Source organism: Peromyscus eremicus, chromosome 19 (assembly GCF_949786415.1).
Source record: "Peromyscus eremicus chromosome 19, PerEre_H2_v1, whole genome shotgun sequence".
Classification (NCBI taxonomy): Eukaryota; Metazoa; Chordata; class Mammalia; order Rodentia; family Cricetidae; genus Peromyscus; species Peromyscus eremicus.
This window is the reverse complement of record NC_081435.1, coordinates 55,969,488-55,989,392: the sequence shown is the minus strand read 5'-3', so window position 1 is coordinate 55,989,392 and position 19,905 is coordinate 55,969,488. Positions and strand designations below refer to the sequence as shown.

Here is a 19,905-nt window from a genome sequence, read left to right as displayed (position 1 = left end):
TACAATGACATGTGGCGTCAGGGGTGGATGTGTGGATAACAGGTGACAAGCGACAGGAAGCCATTGCAGTATATAAAGAAGTCAATCAAGAAGGCCCAGGGGAGCTGGTAAGCAAAACTGGGGACCAGGAGAGACTGAGGAAGGCAGCAAGAGAAGAAGATGCAGGAAGCCAAAAGGAAAAGGGATTGTTAGGCCAAATCACGTCCGCCATCATTGCCCCAGCCTGGACTTCAGGTGTGAGGTGTAGACAGGATACAGAAATGCATACCCTTCCTGCTCCCTGCTGCACTTACCTTTGCTCACAAGGACCACCAAGCTATCAGGCTCCCTGGGCAACTCTGTGGTTCTAATGAAGCAAGACCCTGCCCTGTTGAGAGGGGCCCCATGCACAGCTGCCACCCTACACTACCCATTACAATGGTTACACCCCATACCAACAACAGCCTCTCATAAGTCAGGCTCTTAAGCAGTGGCTGGGCATCTCTGGTCCTAATAAAGGAAACTCCACGCGCTAGGTGGTGGTGGCACACGCCTTTAATCCCAGCACTCGGGAGGCAGAGGCAGGTGGATCTCTGTGAGTTCGAGGCCAGCCTGGGCTACCAAGTGAGTCCCAGGAAAGGCGCAAAGCTACACAGAGAAACCCTGTCTCGAAAAACAAAAAAAAAAAAAAAAAGGAAACTCCATAAAGTATATCTCTCCTGCTACTAAGAAAAGAACGAAAGATGAATACTAGACGCCTCCTGTCTTACATTGACATTAAGAACTTAAAGTCACTTAAATGCACTATTTCCAAGTCTCCAGCTAAAAGTCAGCAGAATTACAGATTATAAAACAGGCTAAGAACATGCCCAACAGCCCCAGGCCTCCCAACTTTGGTTATGGGTCAGCTTAGCCACACATAACACTGTTTTAGTAAGGGAGAAAGAAGTGTGGAGCTCACACTTACCGGCTGCAACCCGTCCTCTTGTCTCCGGCTCTGGTTGGGGCGATTGATGAAGGAACGTGTGGAGACTTTGTAGTGGTTCAGCAGGCATACGACAACCACCACCATCACTGTGACCACCACGACGATGATGAGGACCTGTGCGAACTCCAGCTCCGCTGCGAGGAAGAGGAAGGATTAATGAGCAATGGTCCCAGCACCTGCATTCTTTTTTTGTTTTGTTTTTTGGTTTTGTTTTGCCTCCTCTGACAGATTAATTTATTCTTCTGTTTGTTTTTTGACAAAGGATCTGCTGGAGCTTAGGCTGGCCTTGAACTTGTTATAGTGATTACTCTGGCCTTGAGTCCCTGATCCTTCTTCTTTTATTTATTTATTTTTTTCCTGGAGCTGAGGCCCAAACCCAGGGCCTTGTGCTTGCTAGACAAGTGCTCTACCACTGAGCTAAATCCCCAACCCCAGCACTTGCATTCTTTCGTGGCTCTACAGTTCCTGCAGCTGCAGGCAGACACGACCCCTCAGATCCAGTCCCACAGGGAACACAGAAACTATGACTATACTTTGAAGAAGAAGAAAATGCAGCCATAAAGCTGATGTGTGGCTGGGCCAGGGGTGACACCTGAACTCTGCCTGCAGATGCTGTGGGTCAGTCACTTGCAGGACTTTGGTATTGTAACTTTTTGGACACATGGAGATTCTGGGAATGCTCTGTCCCATAGATCTCTGTTGCTCATCTTGGCGAAGTTCTAAGACCTGGTCTTGAAACTTAAAGCCTTAAGAAAATCTTTTGCCGGGCGGTGGTGGCGCACGCCCTTAATCCCAGCATTTGGGAGGCAGAGGCAGGAGGATCTCTGTGAGTTCGAGGCCAGCCTGGTCTATAGAGTGAGTTCTAGGACAGGCTCCACAGAGAAACCCTGTCTCAAAAAAAAAAAAGAAAGAAAGAAAGAAAAAAAGAAAAAGAAAAAGAAAAGAAAGAAAGAAAGAAAAAATCTTTTGCTGGCCCTACCAGACCCCCAGGATTTTGGCTACAACTTTCCTCACTGACACAATGGAGTTCAAAGTCAGCCCAGTGAGCTTGCCACAGGCAGCTGCTAAATGGGCACCTATTCATGTTCCGCCAGCCTTAGGACAGCTCACACCGTCTCCTCAACTCCCTTCCTGTGAGGCGACATCTACCATCTCTCTCTCTACTCCAGCAGAGGTGAGGAAGTTGCTCCTACATGATCCCTCTAGAAAATGAACCCATCTCTCTGGTTGACTACAGTTTCTCAGAGCTCAGCTCACGGGAGCTATGCATTAAAGGGAAAATAACTAGTAAGAGACTAGCTTCAAGCTTCTGGCCCTGGGAAGATTTGCCTTCGTAAGTGACTTAGCATATCCCCACCCTGCAGGCTCAGCGTCTGAGTGGTAAGGTTAAGGCAAGTTTCTAACACTAACATTACAAATGACTTCTCACAGTCATTAATATGCCATGCACACACACGTCTGGAGTCCCTCCCCTGCCTGATTCAGCATTTCTGGCCTGATATTGAACTGAGTGTACATCCAGTGTTTTTCATGAAACTATGATCACAAGTCTGTTGTGGCTTACATCGCCTTCTCGGTGTCTAGCACATGGCAGGAAGTTCAGTGGCTTCAACAGTAAGAGGAAGAGCAAAGAGGGACTCAGGAATACACTCAGGCCCAAAGACGGTGCTCATACACACAGCCCCAACTGGGCCTTCCCTGAGGACAGCAATTGCTGGCAAGCCAGGCCTCCACAGGCTGCAGAGGACCATGGGAACATCCACAGAGCCCTGGGGATCTATGCCATGTGTTTAGTCACAAATCCAAGGGCAGATACCTCTGTACAGAACGTGAAGGAGGCAGGGAGCTAGTTCTACTCAGGCCGAAGGAAGCTGAGCTTAGAAATGAAGGCTGCATCTTCAATAAGGCCCTGTTTGACCAACTTTTTATTTTATAAAGAAACGACAGCGTCGTCACAAACTGCTCTCCAAGTTAAAGCATGCCTTAGCATTTACCAGAGTCTCCTTTGGCTAGAAGATCACATTGCTCTACAGACACAGAGGACAACAATAAGACAGCCGCATGGACCTCTGGATAACCCTTCGCTCGACAGCTCTTTCTAAATTAACTTTTCCTGAATGTGGAAAGCTGTGGAGATGCAGCAAAGAAAACCAAGCTGTATTTTCATAATCCCATAGGCCTTCCTGTATAAGAGAATTTCATCTGAAAAGGATTTTATTATAGAAATTTTTTAAAAAAAATTAAACACTATAGAAGAAAACAGTTAAAGTCCCACAGCTCCCCTCCCCCAACTGTATCCATGCCAGTCTGGCGAAAAGTCTTGACTAAGAACTGAACTTTGGACCTCTACAAAAGCATGTGCTCTTAATGGCTGAGCCATCCCTCCAGCCCCATGCCACTTACACCAGTTCAAGTCAACAGGCAAAGCTGTGCATCTTGCCAGGCAAGATGACCAAACCAGGTACAAAGTAGAGAGGATAAGGCAGGAAGGTGGTGAGGTGAGACCACACTCCTCTGCTAAGGTGAGGCCCCATATAAGACAAGCATTAAAAATATGTGCCTTATTTTTTATTAGTTACGTATTTTCATTTGTGTATTGTATCTCCCCAATTGCTAGCAATTTTTTTTTATCTTTTCCTAGAGTTATGGTAAGTTATGCTTACCTTTCTCATAATTAATTCGTATTAGTCTATTTGTAGTTCTCTTATTAACTTCTTATATATTTATGAAAAATATTTACATATTATGGCTACAAGTTTTTGTTCCATGTGTTGCAAATATTTCCCCCTTGTCTCTCCTTTCTGTAAATTCTTCTATGAACTTCTCTACAGATGATATTTCCCATGGCATCAATGAGTCTCTCTTTGTGGCTAAGCTAATATTCCAAAAACATTTTTTTCCCTCTAAGAACTTTTACTTTGTTCCTACATGTTTAGATCTTTATTTGCGTTGTATTTCACATTTTGGGTCCAAGACAGCACAGGGCATTCTGAATGAAGTGATCTCATGCATTACCCGAAACTCCAAGCAAGGGTGAGCAAGATCCCCATTGCATAAACAGCGCATAGCATTACTCCCTTTCAAGGAGATTCCCCACCCTCCTCCTTTTCATGAGGACTGGTGCTCCTGACTCTCCATCCCAAGCCCTCCTGCAAAGCTGCCATCTATCCTCACTGGCTCGCCCTGACCTCACTGAGCTGTCTGCAGCTGTACAACTGCCCTGAGGTTCCAAGCATAAGTACAGAGCCCTGGCAGGGACATCGAAGGCTCAAAGCTTCCCAGCAACACTAGGGGTTCACAGGTACCAGAGTATCAGGAAGCTGAGACACATGGGGCAGGGTGAGGTAACAGGTTTACTCAAGGGCTTTGGCCAAGGAAATCGGCCTTACAATAATACCCAGTGGCACCCTGGGGCAGCAGGAGACTGACTGAGAGCCTGAGTCACTAAGCCCAGGCATGAGAGACAGCTCTTTGAGCAGACAAGAATGAAACCCAGGGTGTCCGATCCCTAAGGCCAGAATCCTGACAAGTTGTAGCTAGCAGCAGGACATATTGGGATCCCTGTGTTGCTCCTTGAAGGCCCACCCTGTGGGCCGCCACATCAGGGCCTCCAGGTGTAGAACCCAGAGCAGAGTACCACAGCCTGCAGGGCTACGGCAGGAGAGATACCTCAACAAAAGCCTGACTCTCTGAGTTTGATCCCTGGAGGAGAAATGACTCTCCATAGTTGTCTTCTGACACACTCCCTATGTGTGCCGTGGCACATACATGCTGACAGAGACACCCACATCACACATGTGCATGCACACGGATAACATCCATTTAAAATATTTTAAAGTCTATCCACTCTTTGCACTTGGGATAACACAGTCAATGAGAGCAGATCATTTTCTCATTTAAGTTACAAGAGATAGAAAAGCAACAATGGGAAAATATGAGGAATAAAAATATCCAGCTCTAGGGGATTCTCAAAGTAAAGAAACCATTAAACAGAAGGTGGTCCCCAGGGACGAGCAGATCTCCGGGTCCTGCTCTGTGGAAAGCCCCTCCCTCCCCCACAAGTCTGTCTGTTCATTTATTTTAATCAGGAGACTCTGCCCCAAATCTGCACGGCTTGTTTTTACGTGGTGGGGGATGGAGAGTGTGTGATGGTACAGGGAGCCTGGGGGACACGTGAAGGGAAAATGGTTTAGTTTTGCTTTTGAGGGGTAGGTTAGGAAAGGGATGTGAAGAAGAGAATGGATTTTGAAAGAAATATTAAGATGGGAATACTTCTTAAGCCCACAGGAATAGCAGCATTTTAGAAGGGTAATTGGATGCTTAGAGGTTTCCGAATTTTCATGTAACTCCCTATGGATTCTGAACACAGCCCACTGGTCAGGTTTCCTTGATTTCAATAGTTACAGATAGCAACAAAAGTAAGGCAAAAAGCAGCCACGCAAGGAAAGGATTTGAGGCTAAACCGAATTTCCGAGCTCCTGTGCCTTTGATGAGACTGAGATCCCAGGTGCAGTGGGTGAGTCATTGCCCTCCAAACCCCAGAAATTTTATAATAAATGTAAAGCTTGCAGGAAGGGGTCACAGTGCCTCACTTTATTACTGTAAAACAGTGGCAATGGCCTCTCTATCGTCACAGAACCATCTCCAGGAAATTCCGAGCTGTATAGTGGGGAATTGCAGGAACAGAACCGGGCGGGGTACCCTGTCCATCCTTGGTCCAGATGAGGCCCCAAACTGAATCATACTGGAGGCGTGAACGTCTGAACTATTTTTAATGAGCTCTGGGGAGATGTGTTTGTACCACTCTTGGGTTCCTAATAGACCACTCACTTCTATTTGTGGGATGGCTAGCACCGTCTTCCATTCAGCCTTCCCTCCGTGAACACATCCTCATCTGCAGAAGCTGAGGTTTCTAAATGTTTAATTAGTTCTAAGTTCCAGATGTGTGATGTGTCCCCTTACTGAAGCCCTATAACGGAGGAGCAGAGTGTGGGCCCCACAAGCAGCCTTTCCTTTCACCGGCAAAGCGAACACTCTGGCCGCATGGGGAAAGCTGTCATGTAAAACACTTAGGTCATTGCCAGAACCAGCCACTGCTCACAGACTCATGAGTGATTCATCTCCCAGTCTTAACAACAGAAGTCCCTCTACCTCATCCCCCTTCATGCCACAGTCTGGGAACATAGAGACTGGAAGAACTGCCACAGAACCCCCCACCTAGACAGCCCCCTCCCCCAGTAAACGCTTCCTATTCCCTACCGCTGCTGAGGCAGAGAGGGTCGGTTTTGTTTGGCTTCTACACAATGAACTTGTGTCTGCATTTCCTTCCTGTCTCTGTCCTGCTCAGCAGAAACAGGTGTCGCGATAAGATGACAGCCGTGGGGGTGGGTGGCTTTTTATTTATGGGTCTGTGACACTTTTAAGTTGCTGGATGTTCCTATAGTCTGGTAAATTCTTTCCAAAAGCCCAGAGCTGAGCAGCAGCGGTAACAGGAAGGTGCCCGGGGGCAGGAGTTGGAGTGTACTTAGCCTGTAATTGCCTTGAGCTTGAGATCTATTAGTATAAAAATACTCTTGGAGATTTTAATGGTTGAATGAAAATTCACACTCATTAAACACCATAGTTGAGGGCGACATTCAGCCTCTGCTACAGAAAAAAAAATGACTTCATAGCTAAAAGTTCAGAAGGCAAATAAAGGCTATAGCTTATGGTTGTATTAAATTTTTTAAAATTGCATTTCCCCTTGTGGTCAGTTGGTTACTCCAATTTATTTGTTAATGAGTAGAACAACAAAATGGAGAAAGAAAAAAAAACTATAAAAGCTGAGATTTTTGCAACTCTATCTTCCTTTATAAATTCTTCTCTGGCCCCTTGAGAACAGGCTCCTGACACACTGCTTCCTATACTCAGAGACTTCATTCCATACTGACACTCCTTTTTAATGTTTGTCGTGGGGACCTTCTCTCCTAGACTGAGCCATGAGTCAGGTCTTGAATATCCACAGTTTCCTGATATGAAATTGGTGTGTATTACATATTAGGTGATCAGGTCCTCCAAATTCTGTTTCCTAATGTGTTTGTACACTGTCTAGCAATGGAACTGTATTCTGGCAAACACTCACCAACAACTTTAATAATGCTAACATTTTGTCAAAGGTTTTCATATTTTCATATTTAAAGGGAGTGCAAATTGTCACCAGAAAAGGCAGCTTATGGTTGCTGTAAATGATCTGCTTCTATTTTCCTATTACATTCCTATATTTGCATAATAACAAGATTGGAAGTAGTATCTTAGGATCCGTAGGTGGAGAGGATAACATGAAGGCACATCTCCCCAACTTCAGTCCCAAGCCGGCACTGGTAGGCAGTAGCAGTCAGCAAGACTGACAAGGGAATCCCTAGAGTACAGACTCTCCAAGTCTCTCCAGCCCAGGTAACATCAAAGACCGAAGCACCTGTCCAGTACGACTTTTCTCTACCTACTTCACAATCTAGAGTTTCCTGATCTCTTTAGAAAAAGAAAATTGACCTAAACGTGTTCCAATCGAAGATGACCGACAGAATTGTCTTTAAAACAAAACAGAACAACAACAACAAAAAACAAAACCAAAAACCAACGGAGGAGTAGCAGAGTCCTTACAAACCTTTAAAAAGTCCATCCCCCGCCATGCTATGAATGTGAACTCAAAGTACCTAAGATCATCATCCCCCTCAGAGGAGTCATTTCAAATCCACCCTCGCCTCACCTCCACGTTATTAAGAAGGTGTCAGAAGAAATACAGCTGCACATGGAACTGTCCCAGTCCCAACCCCAAGAGGTAGCTTCGGAGTGCTTGCTAGCCCGCAGTCTGTGTGCCTCTCACTTTCCCTAGCTCTACATCACTCTTGGAACCAATTTGTTTCCCAACATCTATTACTTTAATAACCTGAAAAACTAGTCAATGATCCAATCCCATTGAGAGAAATGTTGTTTTCAACAACTCAGGGTTTAAAAAAAAAAAAAAAAAAAAAAGGAAAAAAACACTATCAGTTGAAGTCTTTTTAGGGCATTTGAAGGGGGGAAAAACTATGTTTATACATAGAATCTCTGAGCGGAACAAGCTAATTGCAAATCAAAGAAGACAGAAAATGCTCCCTTAAGACTTCCACCTGAGAGAACTGACAGGCAAAAAAAAAAAAAAAAAATCTTTTTTTTTCTTCAGACGGGGCCTCCTGTATCCCACCCAGGCTGGCCTCCAACTCACTCAACTTGCTATGTAGCTGAGGAAAACCTCGAACTTCTGATCCTCCTGCCTCCCCGTCTCAACACTACCAGGTTTAAGAACAGACTTCCTGAGAAGGACTTAACTGCTGTGCTCACACCAAACTCCAAGGAAAACAAAACAAAACACCAAAAAATAAAAAACACAACAAGCCCCCAAAGACCATGCATCCCCCGCAGCTGCCCTCTGCCAATGTACCTTTTTTAAAGAGCAGGTCTTTAAATTGAACTTCCTTCAGTGTGCTGTTATCCAGCTGGTCGATGGACATAATCAAGTCCTTCGCAAGGGGGGAATCCAACTGTGACACGCACAGCCCACCCAGTTCAAACCATCCTTCAACTTCAGGTACTCTCCTCTCCAGGCAGCTGTGAGCTGTAGTGATAGCCCGTGTGGGAGAGAGAGAATGTGTGTGTGTGTGTGTGTGTGTGTGTGTGTGTGTGTGTGTGTGTGTGTGGTGTGTGTGGAGGGGGGTTGTTCTTATGCCTCTTTCTACTCTATCAGCAGGGGCCCGGCCCAGGTGCGAGACTCAAACACTGTGGCTCCGACCACAGACTGTGACTACCAATTATCAACTGCCATCAACAGAAATCAGGAGGTCTGTGGCAGGAAGCTGGCAGTGTCATAGAGAGTAAGCCGGGTCTCCAATCCCAAGAGCACTCAGTGTTGTTGACGACAACATATATCCATGGTTAGTCTGCATTTCTCTGGGGTTGGCCTCACACCCAGACAGTTCACATCCAGACATGTCACAACCCCAGCATGTCACACACACAGGCAAGCAGAATGCAGCTAGACAGTTCATCTTATCCTATTACATTCAATAATCTTTTTATAACAGGCAAATAGCAAATCAGACTCAGCAGAAAGAGGAGCTCTGAAAAAATCTCAACCTAGTATTTTTTGCTTTCCTCTTTGCTGGAAGCTTTCAGAGTTAAGGAAATAGAACATGTGCTTACCGTGATAACATGGCAAGCAGGAATGCAGGCTTTGTGTATCCAGCTGCCAGCACCCACCACATCCCTCCTTCTGGATGCCAGGCTACAGGCTAGCTTTCTCGATCCTCCTCCCTGACCTCTTACACCAGCTCTCCCAGCTCTGACAGCTGGCAACGCCTTACCACACACAGCAAGACGTGCTCATATTCATATCCTCTCTTATCTCGCTCTCTTGACATAGCAGCCCAAATACAGCATAGGGAGAATCCTTTAAAACCAGAACTCTCAACCTGACTATGCAGTTTTAGTTCAAACAGTTCTGAAATTACAGAAAAACAGCCCCAGGTGATACAAAGGGACCATTCAAACGGGAAGGCAGAGACCTCTCTCAGGAGGACATGTCCCCGGTCCCTTTTGTACAAGCAGCCCTTTTCTCTGGAGGTCTAGACAGTGTTTTTCAAATGTTCATAAAACCTCTCTTATGCATTCTGATGGCCCGAGGCTATGTGGAGAGGCTTCGTGGAAGGCTGCATGTCTGTTACAGTTTTCAGAAAAAAGAAAATCACCTGGCAGCCACAGTGGAAAGGGCAGAGTGCCATGGTCACACTGCAAATAACCCGGACCACAGGCACTGCGCTCTGCCGAGAATAGCTTTTGTTTTTCCTTATTTAGGGTAAATAGGAATGACATGTGGGCCACGACAACAGTGTTGGCTGTAGGAAGAGTTGTCAAAGCAAAACTAAACTGTTGGTTACTACCAGAGTCAGAAATAAGGGCAATCCACGTCAGCAGTCAGTCCCCACTGAGAGCCCAGGAATGTCACCTGGGGCATGACAGCAGGGTCCAGGCACTGAGGACATCACTGTCTCCTGTTCTAATTATTGAAAGCAGAAAAGGAACCACTAAGATTTTTAGGAAGTTTGACATAGCTCGAAGAAGCACAAGTTCCGCACAAAAATTTACATTTGATCATAATGGTCAAATCAGGGCAACGTGACTGTTCTTCAGTCATTTCTAAATTAAAAACGTGTCTCTCCCCCTCCCGTTAGTGATACTTGTCTTGACTTTTTCCAGGGTTAGACTGCTCAGTGAATATGGGGCGGGTTTTCAAGAAGATTTCCAGAGTCTCCAGCTCTCAGAAAGCTCTAGAAGAACCCGCTGCAAGAAGAATTAGCTTCCACTTCAAGTCAGCTTCCCTGGCCTTCAGCTATCAATTGTTCCGGGAGCCTGGGGATCATACTAGACCGGGGACAGCAGCTTCCAGTCAAAGGTGGCTAACCTGATGACTCCCTGTGGCACCACTCTCCACAGGAGAGAGTAAGATTGTCCTCTAAGTCTCTTGTCATATTGACGATTTGGCCAGTTTCACGGACTCTGACACCCCCTCCTGTTCGTTGCTACTGGACACATTTGCATTTTGAAATAGTCATGAATAACCAACTTTGAAGTTTACATTTTTAGAATGTTAGAGATACCTCATGTATCTGAAAATCTGCTGGGCATAGGGGCACACGGCAGGGGGATCTCTGAGTTTGAGGCCATCCTGGTCTACATAGCAAGCTCCAGGCTAGCCAGGGCTACACAGCAAGACCCTGTCTCAAACAAAACAAAAATAAACTGAAGAAGAATCAACATAGTTGTCCTTTTAATGGCCACACATTTATGTTGTTTAATCGGCTTCTTATCACTGGGCATTTTGGTCATGGGAACCAATCTGAATTAAGCTCTACTCATTCAGTTTAAAAATGAAGTTCAAAGCCGGGCAGTGGTGGCGCATGCCTTTAATCCCAGCACTCGGGAGGCAGAGGCAGGTGAATCTCTGAGTTCAAGACCACCCTGGTCTGTAGAGCAAGTTCCAGGACAGCCAGGGATATAGAGAGAAAGCCTGTCTCAAAAAAAAAAGTTAAAAACTTTTGACCTTATAGATGAAAGTTTATTTTAAGCTTGCACACACACACACACACACACACACACACACACACACACACACACACACACACTCTGCTACCTTGTATTCCCACGGGATAGTCACTATAGGCCACGGGGCACAGTGCCTATAGAAACAGGCTGCGTCTGCAGGGTGCATAGCACACAGCCTAGTTCATGTTGCCCAGACCCCCGCCCCAGCATTTGCTGAGGGGCTATCTGGGTTGGTTCCACAGGTGAGGCCCTTGTCTGCTGTTCTTACTGCCTTAAACACATCTAAGGAGGTTGCTCCTGGAAGAGAGTTCAGAAGCCAGATCATACAAACCATAATGCAGGGGTTTAGCCCAGGATAAACATCTCATTCTGGCTATAATATATAAACACTAGCCTTTTTTTTTTTAAGATTTGCTTTTTAATTTTAATTACTTATTTTATTTTTGAGATTATAATATAATAATATCATTTCTCCCTTCTCTTTCCTCCCTCCAAACCTTCCCATCTACCCTTCCTCACTTTCTTTCAAATTCATGGCCTCCTTTTTCATGTTACATACTTACATGTATAGGTATATACATATTTATTCCCAAATACATAAATACAACTTGCTCAATCCATACAACGTTGCTTGTATGTATGATTTCAGGCCGACCATTTGGATAACTAGCTGGTGTGCTCTTCCCTGGGGAGGAGTGTTCTTCCTACTCTCAGCCTTCCTTAGCTGCCTGGGGCCCTTTGTGTAGAGGCAAGGCCTCCTGAGCTTTCCCCTATCCGCTTGACATGTCTGTTGGTACTGCCCTCGTTCAGCTCATGTTCAGTTTGTGTTGGTGAGACTTTATGGGTGCTGTTTAACTGATAAGTGCCAATGTTTCTTTTCCCTTAGTTCAGAGCAAATGGCAGTACACAAAGTTGAAGGGCACGGGAAAGACTAGTGTGCTGGACAAAAAGACGAAAGTGTGGCAGGGCAAAAAACAATTGGAATCACGTGCTCTGCTGCTGGGTCTTGAAGTGGCATCTCTACAGTAAATGCTCCGGAAGGCTTTACAAACAAATGTGAGTTTTCTAGTACACTTAGAGAGAAGTCTCAAAGATCTACGAGCCTTCCCTATGGACAGCAGAGGCCTGGAACACGACGCCAGGTGGAGTGACCTCACACTGACATCACACAAAGGCTTTTTGGTAGCAATCCGTGCAGACATGGCAAAGCAGCACTAGCCACATCAGCAGAGCTTCCTCTAGAAAAGTCTTCAGTGAATTAATCCAGCCGACAAACATTTGCAAAGTGTTTGCAGCCCTCAGGAGGGGGCCTTGACTACCATCCTACAGATATTAACTCTTCTATTAATTATTACATGGCTGAGGCACTGAACTTGTCTCAGGTTCCATCTATAGGTCATTGTGTCTTAAATAACTGGCCCTCTTCAGGGGACTGGCTTTCAGCTGTGATCTGTATAGGACAAACTAAGGGAACCGGAAGCCTGGGGGGTTCCCTGATGGCCGAAAGAGGCAGGGAGTTAGTAGTCAAAGCATGACAACCTCACAGTTCAGTGCTGGACCAGGACAGGAAAGGTTACTCTGCCCTGCAGGAAGATTGGGTTATAAAATCCCATTTTGCATGCAGCCTGGCCCAACTTCAGATTTTTTCCCCCATGGGCTCCTTTACCACAGCTGTCCTCTCCTTCTACTCCAAACAGAAATGCTCACAGTTAAAGATCATTTGAAGAGATACAAACACCTTTTCAGCATCTATACAACAGGAAGCCAACATTTATAAAAACCTATAACACTTTACTGCTGTATTCTAGAAAGTTCTAGAGTATTTCTTATCTTTACACCAACCCTGAAAAGCATGTTTTCTTGTTCCCAATTGGTTGATGAGGGATCCGAGACTCAGAGAGTGTGGCTACTTAGTCCAAAATTAAATGGCTGGTAGAGGTGGGTAGGAGATGGACTGTGGATTCGGAACCTCCCATTGACCCATTGTTTTGCTTGGTGAGCAGCAAACCAAATATTGTACATCCACAAATGGACAACTTTCCGAAGCTAACCGAAGAGTACCAGGGGACTGATGAGCATTCGCTTTGATTTTTTTTTCGGCCTGATTGCCCATTTTGGACATTAAGGAATAGATCAACTCACAAATCCATTTCCATGAGGCTCTTAGGACCATTTTGTGTTTCAAATGTTTGCAATCCCATTAAGAATCAATGGCTCTGTCCATCATCCACTCCTATTCTTTGGGTTTTTTTTTTTTTTTTTTTTTGACTATGCTGTAAAATTTTGCTCTGAGATAGGTTTTTCCACATAAAAGTTATGCCTTAGAATTCGGTCTTTACAAAGTGAAACAATGCAAGAGTTTGTTATGCTCGAAAGTTCAGAATAAAGCCTTTAAGGGGATATAAATACTATGTTCCTAAAGACTCAAAACACAGTAATAGTTTGATATTTGTGAGTATTAGCCTGTAGCATGGAAAAATTTACTAATGTATCCTTAGTGCTCAAAAAAAAATGCAATACAGAGATGTCTTTACATAGAAATCTAGAGACTGCATCTATGTCCAACTATCTCTATGTTGGTACAAATGTTGATAAATGTAAATGTGTGTGACTATGAAGCCAGCGGGCCAACAAGACAGACCAAAAGATTGTTAAGTAGTCAACATTAAATAGCTTTAAGAAGCTGGGCGGTGGTGGCACATACCTTTAATCCCAGCACTCAGGAGGCAGAGCCAGGAGGATCTCTGTGAGTTTGAGGCCAGCCTGGTCTACAGAGTGCGAGATCCAGGACAGGTACCAAAACTACACAGAGAAACCCTGTCTCAAAAAACAAAACAAAAAAAAAGAAAGAAAATAGCTTTAAGATACCTCTTAATATGAAGTGAACTCCATGTAATAACAGCTTCTAGAGTTTACCTTATGTATTATCTGCGCAACCACAGCATTATTTTTCTCCTAAGGGAAAAAAATTATTCCATGTTTATGGTTGTCCAGATTTGTATAACACCCAAGCCATCCCCAAGTAAGTGGGATATACACCCTTGAAAACTGCAATTACTTCTCCAAATCCCAGTGGAAAAAGAGACAGTGAAAGCTTAAGAGTGGCTAAATTCAGGTGTCACTACAATGTAAGTGCTTGCCTAACCTTGGGAGCTTGAGCTGGGTCCATTTTCTCCTTTGTAAAATAAGACTGAGTATACTTCCTGTAAATGGTGCTTGGGAGACTGAAATGCATTCACTAACTGGGGTGTGGCCAAGAATCTATAGCATCTCTTAAAACTCATCTGAAATCTAGAATCTCAGCCTGCATTTTGACAAGGTCTTAGGCTGGGGCCCATGAGATGGCCCAGGGGGTAGAGGTGCTTACATGCAGGCCTGACAACCTGAGTTCACTCCTGGATCCCACACAGTGGCATGTATGGAGAGTTTCCCTCTGATCTCTGCACTTACACATGCACAGAGGGACACACACACACACAGTTTAAACAACTAAACTTTTTTTTTTTTAAGAAAATGACTCTAATCGCAGGTTGCGTCATTTGTACACCAAAGCTGAGGTCTGTTCCCTCAGGTGGGAAATTGTGCACAGAGAGGTAATGAGTACACAATCCCAGTCTCTCATCTTTTTGTTTGTTTGTTTGTTTGTTTTTGTTTTTTCGAGACAGGGTTTCTCTGTGTAGCTTTGCACCTTTCCTGGAACTCACTCTGTAGCTCAGGCTGGCCTTGAACTCACAGAGATCCTCCTGGCTCTGTCTCCCGAGTGCTGGGATTAAAGGCGTGTGCCACCGCCGTCGGGCCAGTCTCTTATTTTTTTGCTGACTGTTCCACGATGATTTTAAAGAATGGCAGTCAGTGTGCAAATGTTTGTGTGCACATGGGTGTAAACAACAAGGCCGCCTTCTTCCTGGGCTAAGGGTAGGTGCTGGCTGCTCTCCCACCAGCTGATGCTGTTTGGGGATAACCAGCAGGGGTGAACAGTGTTACAGGGTCAATGAGAATGGCAAACGAAGAATCTCACATTGAAATGTGATTTCTTTATTTTTCCTTTTAATACACAGCTTTTACAAAAATTTTTATTATCTATGGTGTGTGTGTGTGTGTGTGTGTGTGTGTGTGTGTGTGTGTGTGTGTTATGTGCACATGTACCCATGGGGGCCCAAAGGGGTACTAGATCCCCCTGGAATGGAGTTACAGATGGCTTTGAGTTACCAGACAAGAGTGCTGGGAACTGGACTGGATTGAACTGTGGTCCTCTGGAAGAGTAGCAATTGCTCTTAACTGATGAGCCATCTCTTCAGACCTCTGTGGTTCTTCTCCTTCTCCTTCTCCTTCTCCTTCTCCTTCTCCTTCTTCTTCATAACAGTTTGTATTTATTATTTGAATTTTTCATACATTTATACCTTATATTTTGATAATATCCAGCCACCATTACCTCCTTCTAATGTCCCTGGGGCACTCCATCCCATCATACTCCCAACTTCACATCTTTTTATCCCTCTGAGTCCAATTAGTGCTGCCCATATTCACATGGGCATGGGACCATTAGGGCCATTCACTGGAGCATGGACAACTACCAGTAGCCACACCCCCAAAGGAGAGTGACTTTTCCTTCCACTAATCACCATCAACTGCCAATATGTCCTCCACCGAGAATGGGGTCACAAGGCTCCTCCCTCATTCATGCTGGAATTTTGTCTGGCTTGGTCTTGTAACCACAGGCACTGTGAGTCAATATGTGCAACAGACACGCTATGCAGAAGCACAAAGGAGGGGCATGTAGCCCAAATAACATCAGTCACGGCTAACACCCAGACAGTACTTATAAAGGGCCAACCGACATCTCAGAACTATTTGAGCTCATGTAACTAGCCCATTTAATTCTTGTAAGTACTATTGAATGAATACCAGATATAATAGTCTTAAATATGAACAAACTAAGTCACAGAAAGGTGAAGTAGCTTGGCTGAAGTCACACAGCTTGTGAGTGGCCATGACTCTGGCCCTACCATCTGTCACTAAACACTTGATCAGATAATTATAAATATAGAGGGTCCCAGTATAACCCCTGAGCCAAACCCTGTTTCTAGAAGGGCTTTGATCTAGAAGTATCTTTTAAAAGGACCAAAGAATGAATTATTTCTCTAGGACAAGGGCTCTTGGAAAGGGCAGGGGTCATCAACTCCACTATTTGGAAAAGTGGTTATGTTAGTTTCTTTTCTGTTGTTGTGATGGAAGACCCTGACCAATAGGAACTCGGGGGAGAAAGGGTTTATTTTGGCTTCTGGTTCCAGCGCAGATCCAGTCCATCGTGGCGGGAAGGAATGGCTGCAGGGGCATGAGGCTGGCCTGGCAGTCAGGGAGCTGAGGGATCACATTTCAGCCCCCACAAAGGAAGTAGAGAGAGAAAACAGGAAGTGTGGCCAGGCTATGAAGCCTCAAAGCCCGCCTCCAGTGACGTACTTCCCCTAGTAAGGCACTATCTCTTAAAGGTTCCAAAACCTCCCCAAGTTGTGCCACCAACCAGGGACCCAGTGTTCAAACCCTGGAGCCTACTGGGGACATTTCATATTCCAACCACAACAAAGGTCTTCATCCTTCACGGAAGATGCTCTTGATAGTAAATAAATTCATAAATAAAATTAAGTTAAAATATTAATCAATTTCCAGAATAAAATCTCCCCTTTTCTTTGATATTATTCATAACTTACTATATCTGCAACCCGTCCCTCCCTTTCTTTCTGACTCTAAGTTTGGGCTCACTGGAACCTATTCCAACACCAAAAATAACAACATCCCTAAGCGACTGTTCAAGTCCACCTATTTAGTGAAGTGGGAAGTACTGAAACCGAAGATAATTTTTAAACCGCTATGATGTCAGACGTCTTTGTCTAATATTTCTCCATGGCTGATGGATCAGCATGTAAAAACAGGAAAAGTCTGGGTGTAAACACTACTCCCCTTCATGGCCTCACGATGACATCCAGTCATAAAAGTAAACACAAGCCAAGCTGTCTGGCAGAGCAGGCACTCATGCTTATTGGAAACCTATGGGTGTCTCTTATGTGGCAAAGGGCGGGGTATGGTCTTGTGTTAGTTACAAGTGACCTTAAGGCTGCTATTCTCAACCACACTCACATTAAGAAATAAATGAAGTGCAGCCAAGCAGAGCAGCAATAATAAAAATGTTCAGAATTTTCATAAAGGGGGCTTCTCCCAGAAATACACCTAATCTTGGTTAACAAATAAAATAAGGCTCTTTTTTTAAAAAAACAAAATTTAGAAGGGCAGACATGGAAATGCTTTGACTGTTTTTTTTCTATAATATACTTCATAGAGAAACTTCCTAATTAGTTTCTCCATGAATGTTCTTAGAGACAGAAATCCTGCTCACAGGTGGCTGTGGAGAGGTAGTTCAGTCACACATACTTTTCTTGGCGATTCTTACTCAAACAGATAAAAAAGCAAATGGTGAACCTTTCAGATTCCAGATAAATGACTTACAAGTCACAGTTACAGCTTCTCCTTGCTGCTTTTCTGCTGGCCACATTTCAGCCGTAGCCCCCCCAGCTGGGGCCTAATGCTACTGAGGAAATCAGGTTTTAGGGCCTTGTTTCCTACCAGTGACAGTCAAGCTTTGGGACTGCTCACATGTCCTCTCATTTAAATGCTGGAACAAAATCAGTGTTCTAAACACTTGGGTCCCTCGGATCACACCCTCCAGATGTTTTAAACGTCCAGATGTCAGAGTGACCCAACACAGAGTTCTTTAATGGAATGTAACTCATTTTTAAAATATTTATTCTCTAAATAAACATATCCATTGAGAGGCCACCTCTCTGCCTCTCAGAAATCAGGCCACGGCCCCTGTAGTCTGCGGACTAGGACAAGGAACTGACAGGCAGGTGCCTGCTTTGACTCAGGTCTCCACGAGGAAAAGCAAGCCCAGTCCCCACCCAGAACTAAGGCAACTTGGAACTATGGTCCCCACCTAGTGCCTGCTTCCATGATCAGACTCCTGGTATATAAGCTAGGCCACCTGACATGAAGCTTGTTCATTCCCTCCTGGAAACCTAAGAGTCAGAAACCCTTCTGTAGTCTACATCTAAAATGATGGCCCCCTCTCTCTGTCTCTGTCTCTGTGTCTGTCTCTCTCTGTCTCTCTGTCTCTGTCTCTGTCTCTCTCTCCCCCCCCCCTTCAAAACTCCATTACTGCTATCTATGATACAATATAGATCTGTCCCAATGTTCTAGAAACTAAGTCTATCTCTCCCAGGGAGGCTCCTCTTTGGACCTGAAGGCCTGCTCTCCCCTTTCAGGGTCCCACCACCCGACAAAGGCCTTCTGGATGCTTACAGTGTGTCAGTCCCTTCTATGGACCTGCAGTTTGGGTTTGTTTTTTAAGTTACAACATTCATGAAGTCAGAGCCTTGGTATGCTGAAGTTTTCAAATAAAGCCATTTCTCTGGGTAAGTGCATTGTTAAAAATTAAATTTCAGTGCAACCTCTACTACTATTTATAAGATACTAAAAATTTATTTTGCCAATTTAGAGATATTTACTTCAACTTTGTAAGGAAAATATAATTTGTCCAAATATATTATACAGTGTTGAAAACTGAACATAAAAAATAGGCAAATTCACTTACAGAAGAAAAGCCTGAAGAGCTCCATGGACCTACTCCCCAGGAAAACAAGTACAACTGGTAAAAAAAAATTTAAGAAAGAAATCCTTTAAAGTCTCTGAAATTTGTCTAAGGGATTCAGCAGATTAATAAACACTTACTAATATAAATCTACTACATTTCCATAAGGCTAGTGGGACCCTGTGGCACACGAGCCATACCTGTTCCCAATGGCAGCAGGATCGAGTCACTCCCAATGGCTATGGACACAAAGCAGTCCTGCACCGCCCTCACGCCCCCAGGTTGGTGAAGTTGGTACCTCCATGTGAGGCCATCAGCTGGCCTTTGACACAGAGGTTAAGTAGCCGGTGAGTTGTCAAGAGCCCTTCCTCTGTGCCCTCTTCTTCCTCTTCCCACTCTTAGGAAGGTCCTCACCAAGCAGAGCAGGCCGAGATCACCAGAGCCCCAAGTGCACCCATCCGGTGGAAGTCCCATGTTAGGAAGGACAAGCTCAAACAACAGAAACTACTGTCTCTGGGTGGTCTCCACCTCCTGAAGCAGGGCACAGGGTTGAGGGGTCTACTCTGAGAGGCGCGGTCCAATATTCCTGTTGCACCTCTGGAGCAGTGTGACTGAAAAGATCTAGTCTGGAGTAGAGTCAGACCACATGATAGAGGGCTACACGACCTCTCTAAGAAACAATTATTTAGAAGAGACTAAGGGGAAACTCAAGCATGAAGAGAATTTAAAAAAAAAAATAGAAACTTCGGTAATAAGTGACTGAGAAGACTCTCTGGCTCCCACAGAGCTACTGTAGCTGGCACGCGCTGCCCTGTACCCGGCAGATTTTACCCAGAATGAAAACAAGAATTAAGGAAAGTTCTTCAGAAGTCAGACCACACCTCATAGGCTATCACAAAAATGCCTCTGCAAAAGGGGTTTGAATTTAACTGGAGCAGACTGGAACAATTTATGGGCACGCAGACTGAAAAAAACAAAGCCATCAGCTAACAATTAGTGGAAATTACCAGTTGAGAATAATACCAACCAAGGCAGACAGTGTAATAGGAAAATGGGGTAAAGAAATACGGAAGACAGTCTTGCTAAAACTGCTGTGGTCTCTTGTGACGGTCTTGCCCAAGACTATGCCCTCTGGAGAGGAACGTGGGAGGTGTTAGACCACAAGGTAGAGTTGAATAAA

General features: G+C 44.7%; 1 protein-coding gene across 2 annotated transcripts in view; it reads right to left on the bottom strand.

Annotated features, from left to right (window-relative positions):
• The window catches only part of Ldlrad4 (low density lipoprotein receptor class A domain containing 4), a 215,133-nt gene that overhangs the window by 26,531 nt on the left and 168,697 nt on the right, over window positions 1-19,905 (bottom strand). For both annotated transcript variants that reach the window (XM_059246148.1, XM_059246147.1), the window contains exon 3: window positions 947-1,101. In XM_059246148.1, coding sequence (XP_059102131.1) covers window positions 947-1,101 — 155 coding nt within the window. The remainder of the gene's footprint in view (window positions 1-946; window positions 1,102-19,905) is intronic.